Source organism: Gallinula chloropus, assembly GCF_964237585.1.
Source record: "Gallinula chloropus genome assembly, chromosome: 4".
NCBI classification, from domain to species: domain Eukaryota; kingdom Metazoa; phylum Chordata; class Aves; order Gruiformes; family Rallidae; genus Gallinula; species Gallinula chloropus.
Window position 1 is genome coordinate 70,502,815 of NC_140088.1, and position 24,651 is coordinate 70,527,465.

Genomic DNA, 24,651 nt, shown 5'->3' on the forward strand with positions numbered 1-24,651 from the left:
GTGCCATGAAAAGAAGTGATCAAGCACTAAGCAGCTCAAGAAATGCATTAGGCATTAGGGCACCTCCCATAAACTGCAACTCAAGTATCACACATGAAGCTAGGTTTTATGTCTTTAAAGGAAAGCTTCCAAGGTACACTGCCTCCAAGGTGTCCTGCCAAGAAGCAGGATTCACCAGTTGAACTCTTTGCTCCCTAGTAAAACACTGGAACTAGCATAAGCCCTGCATCCAACTGTTCTCAAAATACTTGAGAAAAATCACACAAGAAGGCAGACAAGATCTTACCTATTCCGAAAGTCAGATAGGGAGAGTGCCATTAGAAGCGATTAGTCGCTGTTGTTTACTTCCCTCATTAGTAGCTCCCTACTGCCGATGGAGGGCAGAAAGGGCACAAATTGAGGAAGCTACACAACTGATTATTGCAATACAGTCCCTTTCTGCTTTTCCTGTTAACTGAAGTGGTACTCTGGGCTTTTCTAGCGTGTATAGAATGACACCCGAACCTGCCACACAGATGTGCAGCCTTCAGTACAATGGCAATCTTCAAGTGTCTCATGCATATTCATAAATCCTGTTTTATTTGGGCTTTCACGTGGTTAGTAGTACTTCTGACATCTGTGATAAAGTGTCCTCAGGATAGTTAACAAAAGCTCTGAGGAATTACAGTAACTTGCTATTTTGAGGAAAGAAGCTATTTAATGAAAAAGTAATTGACAGGAAGCCAGTTTATTTTTGATAAGGAGTAACAAGGGGAGGATTTTGCAAAGTCAAAATGGTAAAGCGCTTCTACATGACTCGGTGGCTGGACAGTAATGAAATCAAGTGAGAGGCCTCAACTGAAAAGTTCAGTTTAGCCTTCTTGGAGCAGGATGCACAGCCACTGACCAGCAAGGGCAAATCAAATGATCCCATGGCTTTCGGCATCTTACGATGACATGCAAACAATTTTATGGATTGCACACAAAAGCAAGGCTTATGCCCTAGAACAAGTAGTATTAAGGTTTTACATCCATCTTTAAAATAAGGAGAGAAGTAAGTTTACCTTAATTTTCAAGGTTGTTTCCTTCAGGCTGTCATCAGCCATCTGCTCTGTGTTGTCTAGTGGATTCACCTGAACGGACACATCACTCAAGCTTCTCTGCTTCAGTTGGTCTAGAGCACACTCTAGTTTTGCATTTGTTTCAACACACTAAAATAAAAGCATACATATTTAGGTGCCATTCAAGAAAGGAAGTGATGACTTACTTAAGCATGTACCTTGCAACACTAACCTTCTCATAATTTTTTTGCAGTTCTGTCTTGAGCAGGTCCCGCTCAGACCTGACATCCTGGAGAAGTTTTTGTAGATCATCTTTTTCTTGATTAATTGATGAGATTTGTTCTTCAAGTTGGAAAGAGTGACTAGCTCTTTCAGCCAATAGCTGGTCTCTTTCACATGACACGCTACTTAGCATCTCAGTTAACTGTTGAATCTATAATCCATATCAGAGAAAAAACAAGAATTATGATTTTATTCTGGTCTGTGTACTCCCGTGTGAAGCACTCCATTTGTGTCAAATGCAAAAGAGCTCCGTTTCCAATAACTCTAAAATTCACACAAACAGCAAGAGAAGTTTAAATATAATTTTGGTGTTCTGATTGCTTGAAAACAAATTAAAAGGGAGAGCATCATACCCAGAGAACTCTGCTGCTTTCGTCAGCTTTGCTCTTCAGTAGAGCAAGTGGAAACAGAGGCACTAAACATATGTCTGTATCACAAGAAATTTAAAAGAAACTTAGGAAGGGATGGGCAATGGGATTATCTTTATATCTGCTCTAGTGAATAGAACATTTGCCAATATGAAGCAAGCCTCTATTGTCCTTTGTAGATAAAAACATCTTACAAGTTTGACGTGAAAAGCAAAGTGAAAGTGTTATAAAGTAAAAGACTTTCTAAATAATAGATAGTTTGAAAGTGTACAAGGATTCCAAACCCACTTCAGTTCATAGTGTCTAGTGCCTTTTTAAAGTCTGAATACAAGTACAACTGATTGATGCATTAAGCCTGCACACAGAAAAATCAACGCCCCTTGTAATGGAGTGACCAACCCAGCTGGTTACAAGACCAAAACAAGCTCATGCTATTTCTAAACATGACTAAAACTTGCACAAGCCCCTTTGCCTGTGTTTGTGGTTATTGAGCACCCATAGAAACAATATGCTGACAATTAAAAATTAAATAGGATTTGTCTTAAGCAAAAGCTTAGTACATCAGTGATAAAACATAAGACAGACTTGTAGAAGAGCTACTAAAACTACTCACTTTATCTGTTAGGCTTTCCTCCAAAATCTCTGATCGCCTCTGAACCTTTAACAAGTGTTCTTCCCTTTCTTTGGCTTTGATCTTCTCATTGCTTAGCAGTTCTTGTTGCCCCTTCAATTCCTTTTCAGTTTCCAGAATCTGGAGCAAAAATAGAGCAAGAAATATAAAATTAAGCTCTGAGACAGCATGTGAATCTACCTCCTGCACACCAGGCCATTTAATATTTCATAGAAGTCAATACTTGGCACAAAAGCCCTGCTCCAGTTTGAGTACAATTTCAAATATTTTTTTCTTCTGAAGTTTCTCCTCCTTCAACTAAGCAAAGGCTGCCAGCCAGCATCTTAATCAACCCTTAGTCACGTATAGAATTAGACAAAGTATGCTATTAGCACGTTTGGAAATATTTTCTGCCATTCCTGTTTATGCAGATGAATAACACAAAGCAGAGATGCAATTTGAGTAGGGTACACATCAAGAACTATCTAAAAATGATTAAATACAGTTTTAGGACTTGGATTGTTGTCAGAGTGCTGTTAAATTATCTTTCATAGTTTATTACAGAACTAGTATTCCTTTCACTAAACCTCTGAATTTCCAATGAAGTTTTACAGCAAGATAATTGATACTCAAAACCAGATGAACCAGAAGTGAGAGTAGGATGGTTCTCCTCCCACCACAGATTTGAGATAACTAGAGATATTTGAAGTGATTACTCAATATCTGAGCAAGGACAGCTGCTCAACGGATATCACTCAATTGGCTCATCTTTGCTATTGTGAAGATATGCCTCATCCAGAAAAGAAATAAGTGTCAGAATTTGTCAGCTTTAGTTTCAGAACTTTGGAACCCAACTACAAAACATACTGTTCCATTTAATTAATTAAAAACATGCCCATTAAGTGTTTCGGTAATGAAACCCATGCATTTATTGCTTCCTCATTTATTTATAGATAAAGCAGCCTCAAATAACATTTGCAAAAGAATTTTACATATATCTTTAAATATCATTCCACAAGACAGGAGTTGAAGCATGCCAATAGACTTCGGTCTGTGTATATAATTTCAATACGTATAAGATCCTTTTCAAGACAGCTTCAGAAATTAACTGTCTTCCTCTATCAAGTGTTCATGGCTATTATACTTCGATTAAAGGTAACACACCTTATCAACACTCTCCTGCAGGTTCATCTCCAGTTGGTTCTTCTCTGCTCGAATACCTTCCAGCACCTCCTGGAGCTGATCTCTCTCCTGTGCTAGCAAATTGCACTGTTCCTCCAGCTGTTGAAGGTCACTCCTTTCACTCTCAGTTTTTTCTTTCAGTTCTCCCAGCAGCTGGTGCCTTTCCTGAGTTACCAAATTTAAGTCCTCATTCAACTTAGATACCTATTAAAAATATATAAAAAAGTATAAAAATCAACACTTAACTAGCAGCAGCAACTCCTGTTGCTAGTTTATATTATCATGACATGATCATTGGACCAATAAACCAGCATAAGTTACCTTGGGTAAATACCTGCTATTCTAATGAGTCCTTAAGGACGTCCTCTAGATTATTTCTAGGAGTTTTATTACTGTACTTGCCTTTTCTTTCAGTTGGTTTATTTCTTCATTTAGTTTTTCTTCAGTGTTTTGCAGTTTCTCTTCTCCATTTGCTAGCATGTTCTTCTGGAAATCAACTTGCTCTTTTTGATGCTTTAGCTCTTCCTGTAGATTTTCTATTTCTGTCAGAAGTTTTAAGGACTGCAGAACAAGGTATTACATGGATGTTCATTCAGGAGGTGGCAGAGAAAAGAAGAGGCTTCCTTTTAACTTTAGAACTTATCACCCAGATTTTTGTTAACGACATCAGAATGAATTTGTCTGAAATAGCATCAATACAGCCATACTTTTCATGGAAATACTTACGATTATTGAAGTCACTAATCTGCCAGGAAATGAGATATCAGGAAGGTAAAATAGGATAATTAATCAGTTTCTTTTTGGGTTTAGCTTTCTCTTTATCAATCCAGAATGAAGCAGTAAGAGAATGAAGCCCTTAAGACGTCAGTCAGCCCAGCTTACCCCTGCTGTCCAGTGCTCAATGCAGAGCATCTGTGCCGCAGGTGGCTGACCACAGAGCCTAACCCAGTGTGGCACAGGGACCAACAGGACAGGAAGAGGAAAGGGGGGGCGCAGAGGAGGGAGAAGGAAAAAAAGATTCAAAAATCCAGATTGGATTAGGAAACTAAGTTTTCGGTTTACTGCTGCTATGAACAAGTGAAGGGAGAGAAAGAGATACTGAATAGCAGAAGGATTCATGACTGAAATCATCTGGAGTAGTACAACTTGCCTTTAAAACAACTACTGAAGAGATTTTATACATACTCGCTCCTTGCTTTCCCGACACTCAGCCTCTAACTGTTCTCTTTCTGCTTTACAAGTCTCTATCATTTGCTGTAGCTCATCTTTCTCCTGATTAAGTAAAGTGATTTTCTCAAGCTGCTGACAGTTATGCTCATTCATTGCTCTTTCAATTTGTTCTTTCTCTTCCAGCAGCTTGCCACGTTCAGAGGAGACACAAGTCAGGTTTTCAGTAACTTCAGCGAGCTGAAACACCAAATTAGAACAAGTATTAATATTTCTAGTAGTCTCTAGTATAGAGACTATTTTGAAAAAAACCAAAGCAGTAACATAAAAATTTAATAAATTTTGTTGTCCCAGTAATTGGTGGATAAAGGGAAGGCAACCTATGTCATCTGCCTGGACTTGTATAAGGCCTTTGACATGGTCCCCCACCACATCCTTATCTCTAAACTGGAGAGATATGGATATGAGGGGTGGACCATCCAGTGGATAAGAAACTGGTTGACAGGATGCAGAAAAAGGGTGGTGGTTAATGGCTGTATGTCCAGGTGGAGACTGTTAACAAGCAGGGTCCCCCAGGGGTCTGTCTTGGGACCGGTGCTCTTTAACATCTTTATGAAATCCATGATGGAATTGAGTGCCCCCTCAGCAAGTTTGCAGACAACACCAAGCAGAGTGGTGCAGTTGACATGACAGAAAGGAAGCCATCCAGAGGGACCTTGACAGGCTGGAAAGGTGGGCCCGGGTGAACCTAATGAGGTTCAAAACTGTGAAGTGTAAGGTGTTGCACTTGGGCTGGAAGAATCCCAGACATGGGAGACTGGGAGAAGAGCTCCTTGAGAGTAGCCCTGCTGAGGAGGGCTTAAGCTTCTCAGCCACCATGACACCCAACATGAGCCAGCAGTGTGCTCTTGCAGCTCGGAGGGCCAATGGTATCCTGGGCTCCATCAGAAGAGGGGTGGCCAGCAGGGACAGGGAGGGGATTGTCCCTCTCTACTCTGCCCTCATGAGGCTCCATCTGGAGTACTGTGTCCAGACCTGGGGCCCTCAATACAAGAAAGATATGGAACTGTTGGAGAGGGTTCAGAGGAGGCCACCAAGATGATTAGAGGGCTGGAGCACCTCCCCTATGAAGAGAGGCTGAGGGAGCTGGGCTTGTTCAGCCTGGAAAAGAGAAGGCTGCAGGGAGACCTCATTGCAGCCTTCCAGTACCTGAAGGGAACATACAAACAGGAGGGGAATCAACTTTTAAAAGGGTAGACAATGGCAGGACAAGGGGGAATGGATTGAAGCTAAGGGAGGGAAGGTTTAGATTAGATATTAGGGGGAAGTTTTTTTTACAGAAAGAGTGGTGAGGTGCTGGAACAGGCTGCCCAGAGAGGTGGTGGATGCCCCATCCCTGGAAGTGTTCAAGGCCAGGTTGGATGGGGCCCTGGGCAACCTCATCTAGATCCAGGCCTGTAAGTTGGTGACCCTGCCTGTGGCAGGGGGTTTGGAGCTCTATGATCCTTGGGGTCCCTTACAACCCAGATCATTCCATGATTCTATGACAACCAGGTTCTGATTAGAAAGAGTGTAATTGGATTGTTGTAAGTCAAATGTTTCACAGACTACACCTCTATTAACTTACTACTATAGTAAAGATGTAACAATTTTCCTCAATCAAGTTTCAGTGCTTCTGTTTCATTGGGAGACAAAAGGAAAAACTTGCAGGCCATTATAATTCCATAAAAATTACTTCACTGCTCTACCCACATCAGACTTGATTGTAACAGGCATTAATGTCTTCTAAAAACCACAATAGCTTCAGACATGAAAATAATAAAGCAATAAGAAGTTTCTAGTAGTGCAGCAAGCTACAGAATCAGGTAAATTTTCTTTTAGTTGTTCAAGTATCTTCAGAGTTACAAAGCTAAATATATTAGAATTTTAAAAATTTAAAGACTTGGAAAATGCACTGAGGTCAAAGAGCAGTATTGATTCCACATACTATTTCATCATTCAGCACTAAAGCATGTTTAGTTACAAGTAATGGTTGTAGCTTGCAGGTCAAATTGCATTTGATCATTTTTTCACTGTTTCTGTTTCTATGGAAGCAGTACAGGGGAGAAAAAGGAAAAGCATTTAATTAAGTTTCATTACTACATTTACTGAGCCCTTACAAACTGAAGTCTGCAGAACACATGGAATGCCAATTCTGAGAGGAGTTTTAGTTTACTTGAAAAAAGTCATCTGACCTTCTGCTGCAGTTCATCAGTTGCTTCTTTCAATGCCTCTTGTGCTTTCAAGAGTTGGTTTTCTTTCTCTGAAATATTTCCTTTCAGCTTCACAATAGTCTCCTGATGTTGTCTGAGAGAGTCATGGGCACATCTCAATTCTTCCTGCATCTCTGAATTCTTTGGACATGATACAAATAGAGCAGGTTAAAACCCAAGCAACACTTCCAAAAGTTAAGACAGAAGCTTTAAGACTAAAGCTGTTATCCTACAGGCATAGGACTATTTTTCTCTACCTTGTTAGTTATCTCCTGTATAGTTTCTCTTAGATGGTCTATTTCATTCTGGAGTTTCTCCAGATCCTGTTTAAGATTATCATCTTCTCTGTCAGTCAGAGTGCTTACATCCTGACAGTCATTCAATTTTGGAACGAAATCCGTTCTTTCCATTTCTTCAGATTCTCTTTGAGTTTCATTGGCCTTCAATTCCTCCATTTCATGCAGTTTCCTTTGTGCCTGACTCAGCTCTTCTCTCAGAAGAAGTAATTCTTGCTCACAAGATTTTTCTTGAATCTGTGGTATCTTATTTTAGAGAAGTCAATGCATTAGAGGAAGCAGCTTTAGAGAAACATCTCTGATTTTTGACAGGTTATGTAAAACAAATAGAAACAATGTTTAGAGGTTTGTATTTTTCCAGAATAGTGACATTTGACTGAACTTAAAAAAATCAAGTTTCTTGAAATAAGAGATGTGTAAAAGTTGAAGTGAGGACCTTCTGAAACAAATTACAGAAGTAAAACTCCATAGCTTAAGCCTGAGAGGGTAAAAAGACCAAAAGCCAAAAAACCCTACACACCTCTACCAACAAAACTATGGAGACCTTATCTATATTTCTAGTTTTACCAGTAAATTGCAGTGGTGTTAATGCAAGTATTGCCTTGAAAATTGTCCATTTCCTTCCTAAGTATTAAAATATATACACATACTTGACTTTTTTGAAATGTATGCATACACACACATAATGTGTGCAACTGGCATGTCCAATTACAGCAAACCTTGGCTGAAGTGTCCCTTAACATACATGGCCAAGAACAAAAGTCAGTTCTCACTCTGCTTTGAAAATGTGGAACCACCCTCTCCAGAAGAGCAATTTTTAGCTTCAGCTACTCACAGAACAACATCTCTGTGCAAAACAACTCTGAACATCACCATCCTCTATCAAGTTAAAAGTTCTATTTACAGGAAAAATTTATACAACGATGTGGGTGGAATATACTTCAAGTGAACAACCACCACCCTGGTGTTTTGTGTTCTACAGTCAAGAAGCAGGACACTTTTCTCCAGCTTGTTTTGCTGCAAATTAGTTTCACTCAAGTGAAAGTACAAATAAACATGCTTTCCATTACAGCCATAGCATAATTACCAAAGTTTCTTCACCACACTCTTCTTTTTTCACAAGTAAGCCATCCAGCCTATCCTGCAAGGAACTGTTCTCTTGTGTAAGGAGAAAGATTCGTTCCTTCAGTGCCTGAAGCTCATCACTTTCTCTACAGTGATTTTCTGATTTTTCTTCAGCAAGCTGGTCTCTCTCTGATGTAATGAGTTTTATCTCTTCTGTCATTTGGGATATCTGTTAAGACATGTGCAGAGACTTTATTTCCATTAATTGAAAGCCAAAATTAAATGGAAAGTTGTTTGATTCACTCTCCTACAGTATTTTTAACTTCAAATCACTGTAACCAAGCTAGAAAAGCTCTAGAACTGAACCTTCAGCCATTGTCACCTGTTTTGAATGCCAACCTTTCAGCAGTCTCTTCTGCAATATTGGCCAGATTTTTATCTGGAAGTTGGAGAGGAAGAAGCCAAATAAGAAACACCTGCTGGATTATTTTTACACATCTGTTTCAAGACAATGCAAATACTGAATTGACAACCATTGAATTACTGGCTCTGGCAGCTCATAGAGAATTGCGTAACAGTTTGGAGTAGAGGGAAACTTAAAGATCACCTAGTCACACCCCCCACCCCCCATTCCCTCCCACCTTCCCCACCATGGGCAGGGATACCCTCCACTAGACCAGGTTGCCCAAAGCCCAGTCCAACCTGGCCTTGCACACTGCCATGGAGGGGGCAGCCACAGCTTCTCTGGGCAGCCTGTGCCAGGGACTCACCACCCTCACAGGGAAGTATTTCTTCCAAATACCTAATCTGAATCGTCTCCCTTTCAACTTAAGACCATTACCCCTTGTTCTGTCACTACATGCCTGTGTAAACAGTCCCTTCGCCATCTCTCCTGTAGGCCCTCCCTAGTAGGTACTGAAGGCCTCTGTGAAGTCTCTCTGGAGTCTTCTCTTCTCCAAGCCCAACTCTCTCAGCCTTTTTTCATAGCAGAGATGCTCCAGCCCTCTGAACATCTTTGCGACTTTCCTCCAGACTAGCTCCAACAGCTCCATGGAAGTAACTGTGTAACATACAATATTCTCAGTACCCTTCTTCATCAGTTGTTGACCAGGCACAAATCCAGTGGATCAGCCTTCTGCTGTGTTGGGAACTGAGCTGCCATTTACAACTGTGCCCTACACCTCTCACAGGGACTGAGCGTTATAAACCATTTGCCTCGTTCCTACCCCAGGTAACCCTTGATCAGGCAGCAGTACTTTCTTGCCCACTTCATATCAGAGACAGAGAAGTTTTTTTACAGACAAGCAGAAAAGACTAGAAGCAGCCTAACTAGTCTTGTTTTCACGAGAACTAGAAATACTTTACGATTAGAAAATAAAAGTTAAAAATACTTTTCATGTAACTAATGCATAACATTTTACCTGTATTTCAAGCTCTTTAATGGTTTTCCTTCGTGCCTCTTCAACACTCAAAATCTGAGATTCTTTTTCAGAAATAGTTTTCTGTAACTCCTTAACAGTGTTCTGGGATTGCTTAAGAGAACTCTGTGCATTTCTCAGATCTTCATGTGCCAAAATATTCTTAGGAATAAAAGAAGATCCACACCAAAAAAAAAAAAAAGAAGTATTTTGCAACATTAGGAAGCACTCCTTGGTTTAAAAAAAACAAACCAAACACACAAACCTCAACTCCTCTATATACTTCAATATAGTTTATTATTATACTTAATATAGTTCTTACACTCTTCCCCTTCAACATATACAGCCCATTTCTATAAAGGCAGAAATCTTACCATTGAAACAGTATCCTTTATATCCTCTTTGAGTTGGTCTGTCTCAGCTTGGAGAGATTCCTCTTTTTCCTTCAGGTAATCTCTTTCCTGGGTTAAAGTTCTTATTTGTTCCTGACATTCAGTAAGCTGCTGAAGAACTGACTGGATCTCTAAATCCTTGGCTTGTAGTCTTGATTCCATAGCCTTTTCTTGCTCTTTTAATTGCTCCATTTCATTTAACTTCTGCTGAGTCCGAATAAAATCTTCTCTTACCTCAAGAAGTTGTTTGTGCTCTGCTGCAATTTCTTCCAGTTCTTTTGTTTTGCCAGAGAGCTTTAGTTTATCAAGGAAAAGACCAGGCACTTTCATTTTAATGTGAAACTAAACAGTGTGTACATGTGCTCACAGAATCTTATATTAGCTTAGAAAGGGTGAGAGATAGCAGCTTTCACCAACAAAACAAGTTGATCGTTTTACTTCAAATCACTGCTTATATTCTTGCCCACATTAAGTATTTTTTAGGGAACCCTCCTGTGGTTTCCTCTTAGAAGTATTACTAAAATTTAACACCACACAGATGTTCCTAAGCGTAGCTAAGGAATTATCAAATGAGGAATTATCAAATCCATAGAAGGAATATGACAGACATATCAGCACCAAAAGCCTTGTAAAAAAAAAAAAAAAAAAAAAAAAAGCATGTTCAGTTTCCTTCTCTTCCTCCTAAAATGTTCCCCCCCCTTTCTAATTGCAAATTTACACAGTGATTCTCCTTAGAACAGAAGACCTTTCAAACTAGACAGACTTCAGTTCCTGATGAAGAAACCTTGTTTCTAAGACTTTAGAGCAGGTAGTAACAGTACATTTAAAAATAAATTTGCATACTGACAATACAACTTAAGAATGGCAGAAAAATCAAAAAATGAAATCAAGAACATATAACCTGGAACCTTATACACCTGGTAATTTCCACTCATGCTAGAGGAATTTCAGTGCTAATGTGATTTATACCTTCCCCAAAAAAGCATTGAAGTTTGTTCCTTTTTACATATAAGACATGAGGAATTCATTTGTAGTATTAAAAAAAATCCGACACTGACCTCTAACTTTAATTCATCCAAAGTTGTTTTGGAGTCTTCTGCTTCTTTAGATAGAATATCTATTTGGAGCTTCATTTGCTCATTGTTTTCTGATGCAGCAACAAATTTTTGCTCTAGTTCTTCGTGGAGCTGTTTAAGCGTTACATATTCCTGGCCAGACTTTACATATTTAAGTTGTGCCTCTGCTAGATCATCTTTTGATTTTCCAATTTCTTCAGTCATATGCTTAAATCTAATTTCGTTAGCAGCTGCTTCAGAAAGCAGCTTTTCTCTCTCCAATTTTAATAAGCGTAGCTCCTCACTTTTTTCAAGAATCTGCCAAGAGAGAAAGAGTATTATTAGCATTTTCTAAATCAGTATTTCTCACAGCTGCATAATAAAAAACCTGATCATCTGCAGATGTAGGAAATAAAGTACAAACACACACACAGCACAGTACATTGGGATTTACTTTGGGAAAGGAACTTGCCCAAAAGTTCGGATGGAGCTGCCTAGCAAGGGATGCTTCAAAGCAGCAAGACAGATAAGTTCCTTCCAAAGCCTTGAAACTTCTCCTCTAACTCTTCAGACATTCTTTAAATATTTCCTTTTTACTATGTTTGAGGTGGGACTGGACTGATACTCCTAGCTATAACTCCTAAACTGAGTATCTAGATGCATCAATACTTCTTTCACAACACAGACTTTAAAGTTATAAACAAAACCTAGTGAGATGTAAACTAACAGATATAAACCACTGGAAGGGTGGTTTGGAACTTTTGCAGAGTTTTCACAATTCTGTGAGATTACTTGTCCTGTGTAATTCTCACTCTGCATGCTTAGTATCAGATATTTAAGGATACAGGGATCTAGAAAGTGTCTGCAAAGAAACGCTTTAAGACACATTTATAGCAAACTTAGTCTGCTTAGCTCTGACCTGCCAGGAAACAGAAGAAAAGCTTTCCAGAATCTGCAAGTTAAATCTCTTGCTTCAAGCAGCATATCTGCTTGGACATACCATGTCCAAGTAGACAAAAATTCAGTTTTACAACACTAAGCCAGGATCAAACACTATTAAACATACACACAGAGTTATCAATAGTGAGCACAGCAAACAGGCAGGCAGATGTCAGACTAGAAATAAGGCAGGTTATTTGATTCAAGACAACTTTTAGCTTTAACACTTCATATACAGTAGGCCTCCATTAATGTTACCAGTCAAGTATGGTTCAATGAAATGCAATAATGCTGAATAGATTGATGCAGATGTAGCTTAAGAGACAATGAATATAATTTTAATTTGTGAGTTTTAAGAATAGATTTGTTTTGGATTTTAGTAGAATATGGCTGTAACCTCGTGGGCTGTTTTGTGAAATTGGCTACAAAATTTAGCCATAAGAGTGCAACAGCCTCGAAACTAAAGAAAGTGAGATATGGGAGTCAAGTAATGAGATGAAAAGCCAATTAAGAGACAGAGTACATCTTGTTTTCAGCTAAAAGGGGTTCCTAACTAGTTTGTATAGCAATGTATTTTTGAGCTCAGTAATGTGTTTTGGTAACTATAGAGAAAAAAGTAAAGAGCATGCACTAAGAGAGGAAGACGTTTAGCCTTCATCCCTGAAGACCAGCAGAAGCCCCCCTAAGTGTCACTCAGCATGTGCTATCTGGGAGGAGTTAATGTAAACAACTTGCTGGAAATAATTTGTATAACCCTGCCTTTTCTTAGAAATTATAATGAATACGTGGAGTTAATCTGTATATTGCTTTAAACAGCGCCCACATTCTGGGGAGCGATCGATCCCCTGTGTGCCCAACGCTGCAATAAGGAACACCTGCTTCATAGTCACCAAGGCTGTTGAGTTTTGATTCTGGCTTTCAGGCATCAAGTACAATATAAAAACAAGGAAGAGTATTTTTTTTGTTTACCTCTTTCTGCTGTATCTCAACAGTATTTGGTAGAGACTGAAATTCTGATAGCTCATTTACTTGCTTCTGTAGAAGGGCATTCTCTTTCAATGCTTTTTCTAGTTCTCCTTTTAAGTCAGCTGCCTTTTTCTCCAGGTCAACAAAAGAGAGCAGATCTAAAGAATTAACAAATTTAGACTAATAAGAGAGTGTAAGAGAAGAAAAGTATGTTTTAAATTAGGATTTATAACGCATTCTGGATGTACTATCAGTATAACTTTAGAAAAGGTTACTTATCAATGACCAAGGATTAAAAGATGAAACAACTCATCTAAATTTCATCATCACTTGTTCAGTTGACATCCAGTTTACTTTAGATTCTCCCTGGCAGACTTCATTAACTTGACCATCTTTATGCCAAGTACAAAACAGCTCTCCAAACAGTTCAAGAAAGGGCTAAAGCAGTTACTATATGCCAGCAGTAGCAGATACTGAGAGAAGCTCCAAGTATTTGAGGAAACAAGAGCCAAAGTCTTCCCTATCCCACCACAATTATGGAGAAAACAGAGAGGGGGAAGGGAAAAAGCATACCGCCTGAAACAGTACCTTTGGGAACTTTACCCTCCATCAGTGAGGTTAGCCTTGTGTTTTCCTGAAATACAGACTGCAACTCTTTCTGCAAGTCAGCTTGCATTTTTTTGTAACTGGCTTTTCCCGCTTCTATTTGGCTTTGATAGAGTTGAACATCCTTTTGCATTTGCTCGTAATTACTTAAAATTTCATTCTTCAGGGAGACAAAACCAACATACAATTCATACACAAAATAAAAATCTACTTGCTTAACATTAAATATTGCATCTGTCGGATTTCTGTTGTCTTTACTCCTTCAAAGCTCAAAGTAAGCTCCATCCCACTTCAAGTTTACATCTCCTATTCTGTTCACTGGCAAGATCAGGTTTGGAGTCTTATATCCTTATTAAGTGACTTATCACTTAAGTGACTCCCTAAAGACTGCTCATTTGCTCGCGCTCTCTCTACTGGTAAACCTAAAACTAGCCACCCTCCTGTGAAAGAAGCCTCTATTTTTATTTAATGTTTTTCTTAAAGTGAGAATTTTTCCATTAACCTCATAATAAAAACATTACTTTGAGAGTGAGTCATTTAGCTTTCTCCAAATTTCTACCATCTCTCATCTCTACCAAGCCCATTCCTCACTAGTCTGTGAGCTGACCAGCCCTGAACAGCATTTTGTGCAGGTATAAATGCAGTTTAAACAAGTACTTGCCATCTTTTCCTTCAGCTCCAAATTTTCAGTTCTGAGAAAAGCAGATTCTTTTTTGGCATCCAAGGCTATAGCTTCACTATCTAAGAGGGATTTATTCAGCTGCTGAATTTCATCCATCAGTTTATCACAATCTCCCTGAAAAAAACCCCAGATAAATACTCAAAGAAATAAACCCCAAAGAAACATATAGCCCTAATACAGCAAGCATGGACAAATTATAGCATGGTTAAAAATTAAATACAGGCTCAGAAAACTTCGTAAGTTTATTTTAAAAGGAACAGTAGCAAGGTCTTTTGAGACATGGAATCAAAAGCACCACTTCCTACAGCTTTACTTCACAGTGCTACTGTACAATAATGTAGTAATTAGCATTTCAAGTTTTCTAAAAAAGATTGTCCTAACGTCTGTAGGGAAGTGGATTTCAATTATACCAAATTTAAATCTGAATTTAACCCACCTCCAAGAAAACCAAAACTCTCAACCCAGCAGAAAACTCAAAAATTTACCCTTAAAAGAGATGTGTCCTTTTTTTCTGCTCTTTCTTTCTGCAGTTCTTCCACACGATTCTGTAACATTTTTATTTTGTTTTCTTTGTCTTTCAGCTGTTCCAATTTGGAGTGTATTTCTGCCTAAAATGGGGTGGGTGGGGGAAAGGGAAAAAGATGACTCTAGTGCCTGGTTTGTTTTTTCATGTAAATTTAATAAAAGCCTGCTTTGTACATAGTAGTGGTCCAAGGGTTTTCGACATATCCTCTTTATAGCTGCTAAGACTGCCCAGAGCCCAGTGATGTCGAGGTTGTCTTCAGCAGACAGTATTTCTACATAAACAAGCCAAGCACATTTCATACAAGTGTTCGTGCATGTAAATTCACGGACAAGCTCACCTCAAGCTCCTCATTGTACACTTCAGCATTTGAAACTACATTCTTTAACTTGGTAATTTCATGCATTAGCTGTATCTGTGGAGCAAATTGAAGCAAAATTGCAGAGGATGTTAGAAAGCACCCACACCAGTAATTTTAGGTGCTAACACCATGAAAATAAGCAAGGTCTATCGTGTTTTCTTGTCAATTAGCACACAAACCATATACACAGACATACATCTATTTGATCAGCTGCCAAACATCCTTTCGAATGGATAGATGAGATGCAAAGCTTAGTCTTAGCTTCTCAGTAATTAGAAAGGATTCATGTCCAATTTAATCTACAACAGCTCGAGAAGCAAGAGCAATGTGATCAAAGCAATTAATGCAGAAGTTTTACAGATATGACACCTCAAGTTTTAGTCATGTTAAGCAGCTTTTTATGACACAGTGCCGATAGTGAATAGATTAAATTGTAATTAACAAGTATGAGAAGGTGCTGAAATTGAGGTAAAGCATCCCATGAACACATTCAAGTGACATCCTCTGAAAGGAAGCACAGGTAGAAGACTAAATACTAAGCCACTCCTAAGATTGAAGAAGTCTTCTTTGGTCTTTGTTAGAAAAGCTTTACAATAAGCACTTATCTACATGTCCTTCTGTAGTCACAAACACAGGCAGAGAGAAAGTCTAATCTGCAATTTTAAGATCAGTGAAAAGCTTTAAAACACGCTCACCCCTGTGAGCATTTCTGTAGTTAAGGAGAAACCCCAACTTGTAAGCTTAAAATCAGGGTATGGTTATAGAAGTCAAGATGCAATATACTACTGTCAGAAGTCATTTAACATTGTTATTAGAATATAGTTTACCTGTTTACACCTGTGATGATTTAAATTGATGAATTTCAACTAATGCATTTAGTGAATTATCTGACCATTCAGTATTGCAATAATTAATCTGCTACCTGGGTATCAAAAATGCTTATGTTTTATGGACTGTCTTCAGATACGCAACTGAAAGTGTGAATCATTAAAAAAGCAATTCTTTTAATTGAAGTTATTTTACAATACTGCATCTGTTAGATACACAAAAGCTTTGCAGGAAAAGTTGTAACTTAGGATTTAAGTGTTGGCTGATAAGGAAGGTAGCAGGCAGACCAGCATGCAAAAAGGGTCTTCTAAAAAAGAACATAATAGAATTGTGAAATTGTAACCTGAAAGAACAATATAAAAGGATGCAACTTCAGCTTCAACCTCAGTGTCATGGTCAGGATGAGGATATTAAACAGACCAGCATATACAAAGTAATCTGCAAAGAAGGTATCAGGAAAGGAATGGAATACTACATCCATGGCTCAAAACCTCAATTTGTTAGTTTGGGGGTTTTGTTTAGGATTTGGGTGCTGTGACTTATTTCACTGCCTAGCCCTTGGGCAGCTAGAACCTAATACAAGTAATACAAGTTTAGGTTACAGAATCAGAACCTAAAACATTTAGATAAACAAGGCAGATCTCCACTAATCGTACGAGGAGGTAAAGAGAACAGAAAGTCAGCAGTTCCTACATCCTAAGTTACCTAGTAGGTAGGTTTACCTTTTCTGACTTCCTGGCACAAAAATACAGTGTTTCAATTTTCCACAGATATTACACCGTTATTTTGAAATATTTTATTACTAAGTAAATAAACTCACATAGTTCAATGGACTACCAAAAGCCAGAGCTATCCTGGATTGTATACCAAGTTGTTTTGTACAAAAAATATGTGAAATATGCTTTAGCAACCACATTTTAACTTTAAAACAATTATCAGTGTATTCATGCAGGGATACAACTGTTTCTTGCAGAAGTGTAGGGTGAAATTCAGATCAAGCATATATAATGTATGGATACACACATAAAAACATGTTTAACCAATGAGGCTCCGAAAAATTTTGTACACTAAGTAAAACCAACTTAAATCACTCATTCTGTTGCTGAACACAGCTTATAACATCACCTGCTTGTGAATTAACAAGTAAGCATATACACACTGAATAACCTCAGGAATTATCTATGCTCAGATGTTTTCTAATCTTTACTGTACCTTACCTCGTGATCTTTTTGTGTTTGTTTTTCCAGTGCTTCAAATTCATCCATTTCTATTTTTTCCTTCAGTTTCTCCTTGATTTCATTTATTTCTAATTTCAACTGCTCATTTTCCAATACCAAGTTATTAAAGTTGGTTTGCAAGACATTGGCCTTGTTTACAGCAATATCCTAAAGAAGCAACACAATAAACTTTAGAAACTGTTGTTGGAATGTCAGTCTTCTTTCTAGAAAATACAAAAGGGGCTGACCTTTTCTAGAGCTAGCGCTTCACAGAGCTGCACAGATTCTTCAAAGTCTTTCTGAGTCTAGAAAAACAACCACCATCAGTCAACAGATCTACAAGATCAAGCAAGTTGAATGCTATATCCCTTGTTTATTGTCTTAATGGCCAATCCTCTTGAAATTACTGGATCACTCACCAAAACCCACAGAATAATAGAACCATCCCACAACTTCAAAGCTGACATGGAAACTTACTTTCTAGCCACTAGTTTTCTTCTATATAACTTTCTTCAGTTATATAGAAGAAAACTGGTATTCTGCAGAAGAGTAAGGCTGATCTTACTGAGAAGCCTATAATGTATTTGCACTGTATTAGACAAAATAGATTATGGTGTTACCCAATTCATATTAGGTCCGGCAGTCCATTCTACATCTGAAATTTGATCAGGAACCACTGAACATGGGTTGTCATGTTCAGAATTCTCAAAAATAGCTAAAAAAGAAAAGAGTATTAATAAATACAGAGTAGCAATACATTTTATACTGGGCAACAAGTATTACTGTCTTATCAATGAATTTTATCACATTGGAAACAATTAGCATAGCACACTGAATAAGACTTCCAAACCTCACAATTTTCTCTTATGAAAGGGAACAACACTAGAGCCCAGTCTCTGCACTTATGCTGACCATCTTATCACAAGTTACTGAATATTAAAACAAATCCAGAATATACAGTCAAAGAGTAGGAAAAGTGTTTAAGTGTCAAGGAAAGACCCACTCAAGAGTATCCTGCAAGATTTAAAGATAAAAGCACATATGCACAACCTGCCCCCTCCCCAAGAAGAAACCCTGACAATCTACGCAAGCAAAAAAGCTTGACAGCTAAGTAATAAGGCTGTAAGAAGATGCAATTCAGCAACAATACTGTCCAATTATTCTCTTCTGTTCAACTCTACGTCCCTCACTCCTCTAATAAGTCCTTTAATTTCTCTGTTTCTCAACCTTATCTTTGAATAATGCAACTTCGCTACTCTCACTGAGGATTTTGGAATTTCACACACACCTTTTTCCCCCCCTCCTTTTTCAGGAGGGGACAGTTTGTAAGGATGGTCTGTGTTAAAGACTAACTCTGACTACTTTAAAAAGCAACAAAAAGGGGAGTTGGGATAGACTGCATAGCAGAAGTATTTGTAGACATTCCCTTTCACCTTATAGGTCTTACTTTGGTTTCAATAAGTTAAAAGCTGAATATCCAGAAGACAGAGAAAGAAAAAAGGTAATTTCTTGGAAAGTATATACAAGGACATTTGGTTTTGTTGTTTGCTTGGGGTTTGGTTTTGTTTGTTTGTTTTTTTTTTTTTAAACTGGCACTATCACAGAGTCAATTTAGTCCCTTTGGGAAATTAAGTAACCCAGCAGGAATTTGGTACACATTATTTCACCTGGTAAAGCAAGGCTCATACTCCCACTTTTAAAATAAAAAACCCACCCTTCCATTCCAGGCAGCATTCTTTGGTGGCAGACAAGTGTAACTTCCTTTTTGACTACAGACAGCTCTTTCAAAACCGGGTTCACGAAACATAATTTGGGTAAACTAAATACAGTTTTCATATTGTCACCAGATTAATTTGCTTTTTAACTTAGATTTATCCAAAAGGAGTTATTCCTCATTTCAAAGCTGCATTGCAGAGCTGTTCTTTTTTCCTGAAGATACTTACAGTCTTCCATGTCTGGAAGTGATGACAGAGACAGCGTCTTTTTTTCTGTTTCAGTCAGCCTCGGTTTTTTAAAGTCTTCAAAATAGCCCACGTTTGCCTGGTTTACTTTACCAGGAGCCCAGGTAACTCTTCTTCTTCTCTTGGCCTTTAAAAAAAGGAAGTATTTACAGGAAAAAAAAAGTGATACAACCAAAGTACTAAGTAGCAAGTAGATGTCACATTAGGATATTTCTATAACAGTTAGCAGCTGCTAACTAGGAAGCAGTTTGAAATCTCTTCAAAATTAAATGACAGCATAGCAGTTTGAAAGCAAAAGCCTCTGCAGTTTGTTCATTACAAGGCAACAGTGAATTAATACTCACAAATAATTTTGAAAGTCATCACTTTAAAAGTAAGAAAAATTACATGGAAATTGCCTGTCAAACTTCTCTTTATTGTCAATGTAACACCGTATTTAATACTACCTTTTGCAAATTGTTTCAGTTAAAGAAGATCTATAACAGGTGCTTACTCTATTCTGGTTTGAGGAAAAGGAAGCAGAAGTCACCAGCATCTCTGTTAAGTTTCGTATCCTATCTTCCTGTAATTTTTGAAGGGAATTTTTCTCTTCCAATAACTGGGCCAATTGGTCTTTTTCCATTGCGTGAATCTGAGTCTTCGAAGACACCTTCCATAAAGAGAATATTAATCAAACTGACACTTTAAAAGCACAAGCTATTCCTACAGAGATACACAACTAATATTTAAAAGCAATTACACACAGTCCTTGAAGTCTGGAAGAGCTATCTTTAACAATAAAAATAACAATTTAGCCTACAGTTTACCTGCAGACAGTATTTAAAGGGGTCAAAGCCCCCCAAAACTATAGGAATTTAGTGAGATCATGTAGGGAGAAAGTCAGAAGGGCTAAAGCTGAACAGGAACCCCGACTGGCCAGTTCTGTAATAGACACTAAAAAGTCCTTCTATAGGTATGTTAACAGTAAAAGGAGGGGCAAGGAGAATCTCCAGCCCTTACTGGATGCTGAGGGAACATCAGTGACAAGGGATAAGGACAAGGCTGAGGTCCTTAATTCCTTCTTTACCTCAGTCTTTAACAGTAAAGATAGATATTCCCTGAGTACTCATCCTCAGGAACTGGCTGACAGAGAGGGAAGGAATAGCAAAATTCCCATGGTTCAAGAGGAAATGATTAGCGACCTACTTGGCCAGTTAGATACCCACAAGTCAATGGGGCCAGATGGGATTCACCCGAGGGTGCAGAGAGAACTGACAGATGTGCTTGTCAAACCCCTTTCCATCATCTATCAGCAATCCTGGCAGCCTGGGGAAGTTCCACTTGACTGGAGGCTGGCAGATGTGACACCCATATATAAGAAAAGCAGGAAGGAGGATCTGGGGAACTACAGGCCTGTCAGTCTGACCTCAGTCCCGGGGAAGATCATGGAGAGGGTCATCTTGGGAGCTATCATGCAGCACATGCATGATGGCCAGGGGATCAGGCCTAGTCAACATGGGTTTACAAAAGGCAGATCCTGTCAAACTAACCTGATCGCCTTCTATGACAAGGTGACCTGCTTAACGGACAAGGGGAAGGCTGTGGACGTGGTCCACCTGGACTTCAGTAAAGCCTTTGACACCGTTTCTCACAGTATTCTGACTGAGAAAATGGCTGCCACTGGCCTTGACAAGTGGACCCTCAGCTGGGTTATAAACTGGCTGGATGGACGGGCCCAAAGGGTGGTGGTGAATGGAACCAAATCCAGCTGGAGGCCGGTCACGAGTGGCATCCCCCGTGGCTCAGTCCTGGGTCCAGTCTTATTCAACATCTTTATCAATGACCTTGATAAAGGGATTGAATGTTCCCTCAGTAAGTTTGCAAATGACACTAAACTAGGAGGAAGTGTCAATCTGCCTGAGGGTAGGGAGGCTCTTCAGAGGGATCTGAACAGACTGGACTGCTGGGCTGAGACCAAGGGGATGAAGTTTAACATGGCCAAGTGTAGAGTGCTGCAGATGGGACATAACCCCATGCAGCGCTACAGGCTTGGGGAAGACTGGCTGGAGAGCTGTCAGGCAGAGGACCTGGGGGTGCTGATTGACTGCAGGCTGAATATGAGCCAGCAGTGTGCCCAGGCAACCAAGGTGGCCAATGGCATTTTGGCTTGTATCAAAAACAGTGTGGCCAGTAGGTCTAGGGAGGTAATTGTGCCCCTGTACTCAGCATTGGTGAGGCCACACCTTGAGTACTGTGTCTAGTTCTGGGCTCCTCATCATAAAAAGGACATTGATGTCCTTGAGCAAGTCCAGAGAAGGGCAACCAGGCTGGTGAAGGGGCTGGAGAGCAAATCATACGAGGAGCGGCTGAGGGAGCTGGGGCTGTTTAGCTTGGAGAAGGGGGGGCTGAGGGGAGACCTTATCACCACCTACAACTACTTGTGAGACTGTGTTCTCTTTGAAGACAACACAGCCTCAAAGTTTTCTAGAGGCAAAAAGCATTCTTTCAAGTCTAATACTGTTTAAGGTGACCTCCCCATGCTGCCAGAAGCTTGAAGCTCTTTGAGAACTATGATTCAATTGTCAAAGAACAGCAAGCTACCCTAATGCATGGTCTCTTCAAATTTAAGGAGCCAAATATTTATTCTGTTGTAAAGGAGTAGCTAGGGTTTTTTTTTTTTATAACATTATCATAAGCTTACAATACTTCAGAAGTTCATGTGGTATTTTACAACAGACCCTTAGTTAAGTACATATGTACTTTCTTCACTACCTATTATGTCAGAAGAGAGCAAACTAAGGTGCAAGTTCAGACTACAAATTATTTCTCTTGAAATTGTTTCCAAATAGCTTTCAGTACTAAGGCTAGATTAATTTTAATAATTTATTACATACTTCCTCCAGCTGTTTTTTCAGATCCAGAATTTCTTTGCGATACCTCTTCAGGAGGGCATCATCATCAAGTACTTCATTGACTTTTGGAGTATTCTTCATTCTTTTGGCTGTATTGGCAAACTGGAAGAATATTCTCTCATGACCAATAGTTAAGAGAACAAATATATCAAAATACTTAGTCTGTCTCATATTTCCCAACACAATTAAAGGGACACTTTATTAGATACAGAGCAATATATAATAATGGTCAGAAATATTTCAATTTGCTTATTTTTATGAACTCAAGCTTTGAAAAAAGATAAGTTTTCTTTGCTTGGAAAAAAGTTAGGCAAGAATACAGCAAGTTATTTTTTATTTAATAAAAAGCTCAAGAGACTGTTAAAACCAAAGATAAGCCTACCTAAAGAATAAAGTTCATGAACAGTTCAGTTACCTTCCTTTCTTGTAGGACCTACCTAACATCTTGCGTAAGCAATGACTTGTAGCTATAAATGCGTTTGGAAAAGGAAAATGAGACAACAGGTTATCTACTGCCTGCAAAGCAAAGAGCTGTTCCAGCTGCCAGAAAGCTCTAGTAGACAGCCTAGTACAATGTGACAACTGGAAAAAGATGCTGTATACAAAACAAATATTGCAACTTGTAAGTGCACTAAGGATTCAAGTGGCTATGGATCCAGTGGATTACATTATCCACTCCTCCAACCTGTCCACAATGAAGCCTTGAGTCATAATAATGCTTGAAAACAGGCAAGAAGTCTTACCTGAAGAGTACTGAGTGTTTCATCAAAAGAAGCAGGAGTAATTGTACAAATAATAACTGTTTTGGCATTTCCACCAAGGGAGTTCTGCAGAATTCGAGTCAGCTTGCTGTCTCTGTAATTGATGAAGCTGAGGAAACAGTGGGAAGGAAAAAAGAAACACCAATAAAGAATTAATATTTTTTGTACAGAAAAAAGACACAGTAAAAATTTTCTAGAGGTTAACATTACTTAAATACTTATTCACATAAAATAGGATATATGAAGGTTTTTAACTGCTTAGGTCATTAATTACTTTTCTTCAAACAGGCATGCAAACACAAAGTCTTACCCAGAGGGGTCATCACAAAGTTTTTTGATAACTTGAGCAAGAACGAACAAGCTCCGGTTTATATTGCAGCCTTCTTTCAGTCTGACACCTAGGCATCACACAATAATGTTTTAGATTTTAAAAAATAATTTTAAAAACCATAAGATACATTTTTAACCTGCCAAGCTTTTGTGCTGCATTATGCTCAGAGGAATTACTCAAGAGTTACAATTGCCACAATGCACTATGACCCATCAGCAGGTAGTACCAAGACCTTTATAATAGTAAAAATAAGATAGCAATCCATCACAAATAAGTATTAATAATCCATCCATAGTATGTAGCCAGGGCCATAAGAACTTCAATCTTCTTTCCCATTTATATTTCACAAATGCCCATATCTACATTTCAAGTATACCAACCCAACTTTAATGCTGTCATTGTTAACAACTGAGCTTCTTAGCTAAAGAGTGACCCATCTATTTACTCTTCACCTTTGTGTACAAGTCCCCACAAGCCTGTAATGATTTCTTTACTACACACCAATCTCCATTCTATTAGTTCAGTGCGTGACAGTTGCTGGACCTGCTACTCTAGACAAACTGTATTACCACCTAGTTGTTGGTACTTTACAGTACTTTCAGTATTTTCCTGAAATTTTCCTTGAATAGACCCTACCTTATCAATGGGAAAAGAAGTTATTTATAAACAGTAAGTAACACAATAGATCAGTTAACTACTTCTGTACATTGACCTTTGAGAGAATGACAGAAAGGAAATTAATCAGGAGAGGCCCATTCAATACTCACCTTCAGATCCTGTTTGACTAGCTCTCTCACTGCCTGCCAGATCTACCAAGTTCTGCAAATTCATTAATATTTCATAGGTTAGTTCTGAGGCAATTTAGTTTTAGAACCTCTTCACTCAATTCTAAATCTGTTAAGAATTTCATAAACTAAAGTTACTTAGAAAAATAACAAGAAGTCTGTCATTAGTGGGAGTAATCCATAGCTTCTATACACATATCAACCATCTTTCAAGGTTCATAAGGTCATGGCATACATTTGTGTGAACTCTAATACAACTCTGAACAGTATTTCAAACCTTAGTAACCAAAATATATATTTTCTCAATATATATTAAAATTGTAGGAAGCTTCATAGAATCACAAGTCATCTGGTTCAATCTCTCATGGAAAAAGAAAGCCTTGATGAGATTATCTAGCACCCTGTCCTGAATCAGCTGCATGTATCCACCTGCCAGTGTAGGGATAAGGAACAAAAGAACTTAAATGCCTGAGTCAGGGTCTCCATCTATCTAATTCAAAGTCACCCAGAACGTTGTGGCATCCCATAATGATCTGCCTGTACAAGTAGCCCTAACTGATTTATTTCAGAAGGGTAAAGTCCTATACTAACTTCATCAAGCAACAACAGAACATAAAACTCACTGTCCCCCCTGTTAATAGAGATTACTGTAAAGCCAGAGAGCAGGGCAGAG

The 24,651-nt window shown here is 38.6% G+C and overlaps 1 protein-coding gene across 1 annotated transcript in view; it reads right to left on the reverse strand.

Moving 5' to 3' along the window:
* Positions 1-24,651, reverse strand: part of CENPE (centromere protein E) — a gene marked incomplete at both ends in the record, with an annotated part of 37,752 nt that overhangs the window by 8,493 nt on the left and 4,608 nt on the right. The window contains 26 exons of the mRNA XM_084264068.1: positions 1,044-1,190; positions 1,273-1,473; positions 2,304-2,441; positions 3,465-3,686; positions 3,885-4,043; positions 4,668-4,889; positions 6,884-7,042; positions 7,159-7,443; positions 8,285-8,491; positions 9,684-9,842; positions 10,055-10,366; positions 11,131-11,445; positions 13,036-13,190; positions 13,621-13,798; positions 14,300-14,434; positions 14,806-14,928; positions 15,184-15,258; positions 17,250-17,417; positions 17,498-17,554; positions 17,870-17,964; positions 19,193-19,337; positions 19,704-19,859; positions 22,084-22,203; positions 22,845-22,971; positions 23,173-23,260; positions 23,961-24,012. Coding sequence (XP_084120194.1) covers positions 1,044-1,190; positions 1,273-1,473; positions 2,304-2,441; positions 3,465-3,686; positions 3,885-4,043; positions 4,668-4,889; positions 6,884-7,042; positions 7,159-7,443; positions 8,285-8,491; positions 9,684-9,842; positions 10,055-10,366; positions 11,131-11,445; positions 13,036-13,190; positions 13,621-13,798; positions 14,300-14,434; positions 14,806-14,928; positions 15,184-15,258; positions 17,250-17,417; positions 17,498-17,554; positions 17,870-17,964; positions 19,193-19,337; positions 19,704-19,859; positions 22,084-22,203; positions 22,845-22,971; positions 23,173-23,260; positions 23,961-24,012 — 4,200 coding nt within the window. The remainder of the gene's footprint in view (positions 1-1,043; positions 1,191-1,272; positions 1,474-2,303; positions 2,442-3,464; positions 3,687-3,884; positions 4,044-4,667; positions 4,890-6,883; positions 7,043-7,158; positions 7,444-8,284; positions 8,492-9,683; positions 9,843-10,054; positions 10,367-11,130; positions 11,446-13,035; positions 13,191-13,620; positions 13,799-14,299; positions 14,435-14,805; positions 14,929-15,183; positions 15,259-17,249; positions 17,418-17,497; positions 17,555-17,869; positions 17,965-19,192; positions 19,338-19,703; positions 19,860-22,083; positions 22,204-22,844; positions 22,972-23,172; positions 23,261-23,960; positions 24,013-24,651) is intronic.